General features: G+C 28.4%; 1 protein-coding gene across 1 annotated transcript in view; it reads left to right on the top strand.

Annotated features, from left to right (window-relative positions):
• Positions 1 to 4,857, top strand: part of LOC106691143 (tudor domain-containing protein 1-like) — a 6,338-nt gene extending 1,481 nt beyond the window's left edge. Inside the window, exons 2-5 of the mRNA XM_014436817.2 lie at positions 1,421 to 1,511; positions 1,590 to 1,722; positions 3,576 to 3,732; positions 4,542 to 4,857. Of these exons, the coding sequence (XP_014292303.1) occupies positions 1,463 to 1,511; positions 1,590 to 1,722; positions 3,576 to 3,732; positions 4,542 to 4,637 (435 nt within the window). The 5' untranslated portion in view covers positions 1,421 to 1,462 and the 3' untranslated portion in view covers positions 4,638 to 4,857. The remainder of the gene's footprint in view (positions 1 to 1,420; positions 1,512 to 1,589; positions 1,723 to 3,575; positions 3,733 to 4,541) is intronic.
• Positions 4,858 to 6,332: the final 1,475 nt, after the last annotated feature.

Here is a 6,332-nt window from a genome sequence, read left to right as displayed (position 1 = left end):
TTTTTTGTTAGCTTGTTTAATAAATATTTAGCTTGATATTGTATTTATTTTTATAGTATTAGTAGTTTCTATTCTGAGAGTTTGAAAAATATATTTAAAGGTTCTCACTTATAGGAAAATTACAACTTTTCAGTTTAACTCAATAGATTTAGAATTTGTACTTTAATAAAAAAAAATTATTAAAAAGATGTAATTTTCTTAAAAGAAAGAACCTTTAATTGTATTTTTCATAAAACTAGTAGAAATGTACTCAGGACCAGTGTGATGAAAGCAAATTATGACTTGTGACTTGATTTGTGGGTGGGATACTTTTATTATTAACTATAGGAACAGAATTTTGAGGTTATATTCTACCTTGAGGCAAATTGTCATTATTAGGAAAGACAGTAATTATTAATTTATTATCATTATTGGAAAAACAAAGGATTTCCAGTTGATAGTAAGACGTAATATGATCCTTTACCATCCACCTGATTATAGCTGAAAATCAATTTTTGATCGTATTAATTCCCTTTATCCTTCTCAAGATTCTAGAGAAATTACAATCATTCCAAAAGAAGATCCTGAAAATCTGAAGGAGGTGCCCTTTGGTTTATAAGAAATCGTCAATTGTAATCAAACCTGAATTCATAAAAAAAATTGTTTACAAATTTCCATTGCTATTTACCTGCATTTAAAAGAGCAATGGCTTGTAACAAACGAAATCCAACCTCATCTCGAAGACTGAAGCCCAGAGTAATACAATACATCCTGCTATAAACTATTTTTATTATTATTGATCTCATATTTTTTTTTTCTGTTTTTCTCAAATTATTTTTTTGCAATATTATTCAACTTTTTTTTTTTTTTTATGAATTCTATAAATATTACTTCTTTTTAATAATAACTTTTTTTCTCTTTCATTCTTTAACTACGCAATTATTATTATTTTTATTTATTTAATAACTAGGCGGATGGTTGCCCTATATTTTACAAACTATAAAATTGTTCATTTAAATGTACTACTCGCTGCTTATATAGTATAACTGTAATTTGTGTGTATTTTGTATTTCAGATTGTATTATTTTTTCCAACATAGTGTAAGCAGGTAAACAAATTAATTTCAAATATTTATCCCAGCATTTTAGTCTGTATCCCAATATTTTTATTATTACACCTTATATGTAAATTAAAATATTAAACGGTGATCACTAACACCTTTTTTTTTAATAATATAGAGATTTATAATTATTCAGAAATTATATCATTGTTAATAGTTAGAGGTTTCTTTTGCACAAAACTATCCCACCAAAGTGTCAATTGTTTAAAGTAGTCAAACTTATAATAACCACGTAAGGCCAACCTGTACGATCTGGTAATAAAGAAAGAGAAGAGAATCTATTTTACCATTTAATGATTTCCTTCTTTTCTTCTTCTTCAGGTCAACAAGATCCTGAATAAATTTAAGGAACTATCGCATGAGATGCAAATCGAAGGACCACACCAACCACTGTTACAACACCCTTACAAGTGTTTGTATTTTTCTTATTAAAGTAATTTATCATAAATATGCCTCTAAAAATTATTAAATAATTTAATTTGATATTTAGATAAGGCCTGTTGCGCCATGTACTCTTTGGATAAGAAGTGGTACCGAGGATTCGTTCTTCAATATCTACCTTATGACAAGATGTTAGTAGAATATGTCGATTATGGAAATGTTGAAGTGGTTCCTGCTTCATGGTAAGTCTCATTTCATAGTTTATAAAATACTTAGTAATTTTTTTTCTTACTTATCGCATCTTTGCTTTGCTTGACTGGAACATATCTGACAAAAATAAAGCTTTTGTTTTATTTCGAAACGAACGTGTACCGAAAATGGGCAGGGTTTTTTTTTCTCTGTACAATAATAACCTGTGTATATGCTACAATCCATAGAATACGTGAAATACAAATTACTCTTAGTTCAGGATTATATACTAAATTATAACTTAAACATATTAAACTTATACATTTTCTTTTATTATCAAAATAACGAAGTTTTCTTCAAATTTTTAACATTTTTCATATTATTCACTTTTAATTGTTGATTTCCTATGTTCTATGTATTGTAACAGTTAACACTCACTGATTTTGTATGACAAGAAATGTGAAATATCGGTACTATATATATATATATATATATATATTGTAATATTAAAAAATTATTTAAAGTAAATAAAAAGGAAAGTTGATAGTTTTAACTCTATTCTCATATCTTAAGTATAGCTTGGGTTCAAATTAAAAGGTTTAATATTAAATAGATAGTAGAATTTTAATTAAATTTTATAACATTTTAGAATCTTAATCTCTGGGCGGGTTTCTTGGCAATCAGAACATACATTCAGCCACTAATGACGTTGAATTAAATAATTTATTTGCTACCTTTGCAAATCTGCTTCAATTTTGAGCAACACTAACCAATTACTCTATGTCTTCGCTCTCAAAAAATAAACACTCACTAACTTTAAACAAAACATTTTGTCTTCTTTCCCAAAATGCTATTTCTAAAGGTCAACAAAAGATTCTTTTCACATTCGCTCTCAGGAGACGACCTCTCACCAGGCGATCCGAAATAAAGAATCCCTTTTTTTCTTGGATAATCGAGGACTCTTCGATGTCTTTTTTTTTCAAGATATCTACCACTGTGAGTAGCTAAGGGATCTAATAACATCCTGCCTCTACGCGATGCCATCTCCCGCCTAAGCAACGAATGATTTCAAAAACCAAGCTCTCTTCTTTCCCCTTCTATAGGTGCTCCTTCTCAACATCGATTGCAGCATTACGGTTTTGAGTTTTTTCTTATGATTTCCTTTATGAATTATTTTCTTTAATTCTAATTCTTAACTTATATTTTGTCTTAAATGTATTGTAATTTCAATAACGATGGGAAGTTAAAATAAAGTTTTTAAAATATTTGAACCTTCTCGATATGGCCGCGATTCAACAGACTTTTTGCAGGACACGTGCCCCCATCTTGGCTTCACGGATTAGGACGATGTCTTTTGTGACTGCATATTTTACAGATCAAAATTGGTTACCTTATGTTTTTGATTTAACGCAACAAATAAACAATACTGAAACGATAAACAATACTGAAACGATAAATATAACTGAAATCATTTATACATACAACGCCTCAACTCCCTTGGTTACAGACAGTACCAACCTTCTGTACAATCTATAGAATATGTGAAATACAAATAATTCTTTATTTAGGCTTATGAAAAAAATTACAACTTTTACATATAAAACTTATACATTTTCTTTTATTATCAGAATAACAAAGTTTTCTTCACATTATTTATAATATTCAAATTTATTATATATATATATTTTACTGTTTTCACTATGTAAGTCTGCCATGAAATAAAAGTCGACCCTCCCAGGCCAGATTGGAACTGGCACTGCTGCAATTACTTTAACCTCCTTGCTATAGATTACTGAAGACATGGCTACATGTTTAGATCTTACCCTTCTTACTTAATTGCCATTACTAATGGAATATTTCTCCATATTATATTCAGTAATATTAAAAGATATTTTTTTTTTTCCAGTGTTCGTGAACTTAGGGAGGAATGGATTGATGTTGAAGTGCAGGGAATTCCTTGCATCTTACACGATGTTGCCATGAATGAAAATTACACTTATAAAGAACTAGTAGATGCTTTAGAAGATTGTTTGGAGGAAGGGACCGTAAAAGCTAATATCATAGTATGTATAACATTGCTTATTAATAAAGGTTTTATCATTCATTGAAATGAGGATACTATTTTAACAATTTTGTTTCTTATGTAGGCAATAAAAACCTCATTAACTACATTCTGTGGAATTTTTAGAGAAGAAAGAAATGAATATTTAAAAAAGAATAAAAAAAAAATGTATAAAGTAATACAGATGTAGTTTACATGGGTTTTACTGCATAGTAGTTATTAGTAAAATAATTATAGATATCTTTAGACCCTCTTTTTGTTTGTTCTTTCTTGTTTAACAGCATAAAATCTCCTTAGTGACTAAACACCATTAATTTACTATTTATTTCTTGTATACATATATATTTCTGCTGGTATATTGTGTGATCTTAAAAACTTAAATACTAATCCTATTGTTCTCTTATTGTCTCTTAAGAGTTTTTGAAGGGGTGATGTTATATACTGCTGCTTATAAATAAGTTTTATAATTTTTCTATAAAAATTAGAATGACATATTTAAAATATCTGCAGGTATTCTGTTCAGTATAAATTATACGTATACATTTATTGCTTTCATCTTCCCAAAGACATACATACTTTCTTACTAAGTCACTTACTTAAACTGAAGATTCACACATGTACTTTGGTCTCCAGCATTTTTTTATTTTCAAACCTCTTTATTTTTATATATGGTTACAGAATACAAATATATAATACAATTGTTACAGGTCTCTAGCATATCAATTTTTTAATAATTTCTGCGTATCACTACAAATATATGTTATGAGAAGATAATATTTAACCTAATATTTGTATATTTTTTTCTTTCAGGAACGAAAACCCGATCTATCGGTAGAACTACTGATCAATGAAAGGTTGGCTTATCAGAAACTCATCGATCTTAGAATGTTCACCTTAATTGACTGATTAGATTTTTATACTTTAGTTATTATTTTTAAAAATTTAATTTTTTAATTGTTTATAGCCGCTAGAGTTTTAAAGTTTTATTTTTTTTCATTTAATCATATTTAAGAATTTAAATTAAGTGTGTTTTTAAATTTTTTTCTCTCAATCAAATTGTATTTATTTAAAAAAATATTTATTGTCTTTAAAATATAATACCTAATATTAATTTAGAAAAAAAAATTAGGTTAACATGATAAGAGATATTTTTATTTTATTATGAAAAGTGTTCATTCCAAAAATTATAATTTATTGTTCTATTATATTTATGCCTTTAAATAAAAAATTTTTCCCTAATTTTATAATTATTTTGATCTCCTATACTAACATTTATATATATATATAACTAAGCTAATAACAAAAAGCTACTATTAGGCTGCTTGTATATACGTATATATGAAACCAGAAACAGTTGGATTGGAGGGTTTTGTTATATGTTTGAGATAAAATGTAAAATCTCAGTTGTGTGTTCAGGTTATGGATAAGCAGATGTACAAGCAGTGCCAGTAATAAAACATAGTCATTTAACAAACCACAAATGCGAAGTTTTCAAACCATTTAAGTGATAAAATGATAGTTGCTTTTTATTAAATCATTTATCAAGATTCGATTAAACATACCTTTGTTTATGCACGATGTAATTATTTTTTTTTTTTTTTTTTAATCCTTCCAGTATAGAGATATTATTGGGAAAGTATGAGTTCTTCTTGTTCCTTTCTTTAAGAAATTATTGAGGGGCCTAAGGTACTCTGCCATATCCAGAACAAGCCTCCGATAGTAATTTAATGCTCCTAGTAATGCTAAATCCCCTTCACGTCTGTTAGTACCTCCAATCTTTGTTGAGCTTGTAACAGTCAGCGAGCACGTAGTGCCGCTGTAACCCGCCAGGGGCCAGCACTACAAGCGTCTAAGAAGCTGTACAATTGTATATAAGTTTATTATTATAAAAATACGATCTATAGTATAAATGTGTATATGTTAATATGTAATATGTAAGAATGTTAATCATAAAATAAAAAGGGATTGAGCAAAAAGATTCTACGGAACTATCTCAAGTAGAGTTAAAAGAGTGAATTCTCAGTGATAACCGATCACATGAGGCCTTCAATTTTCACCGGAATTGATCCAACAGATCATAAATAAAATTAGGAGGTAAGAAAAAAAAAAAAAAAAAAAAACCAACAGATCAACCGTAAGGCAAAAAAGACAAATTGTATAATGTGTTATACATTATTTTGTACATTTAATCCGTATTATATATATATTATATCAAAAAGAGGTATTGACAATAAAAAAAAAAAAACCAACATATCAATACCAAAGTAGCAGAAGGTAAGACTCAACACGAACTACTTATCTTTCTTATACAGTAATGCACTACTAATTCACATTTTATTTCTGTTTTTAGAGGGTTCGAAAAAAAAACATCAGATCAAGCATTCTCCGGGTCTATTCATAGCACTGGTGGCTTACACTCTACTTGAGATAGAGAAGGATATTGCTGATCTATTTTCACAAGAATTGATTTTTGTTATGCTCACCTAAGACTATGGCCTATTTCCTCTCCCTTACTCCAACAATCATAGTCCGTCCGCTTCATCTCGGCAACTAAGATTGTAACCTAATCCTTAACGGTTACACTGGTCGTCCGCTTCATCT

This window comes from Halyomorpha halys, unplaced genomic scaffold, assembly GCF_000696795.3.
Source record: "Halyomorpha halys isolate HHAL.00 unplaced genomic scaffold, Hhal_1.1 Scaffold2110.1, whole genome shotgun sequence".
NCBI classification, from domain to species: Eukaryota; Metazoa; Arthropoda; class Insecta; order Hemiptera; family Pentatomidae; genus Halyomorpha; species Halyomorpha halys.
Note: the sequence above shows the minus strand (reverse complement) of the source record. Positions and strands in the feature narration are given on the sequence as shown.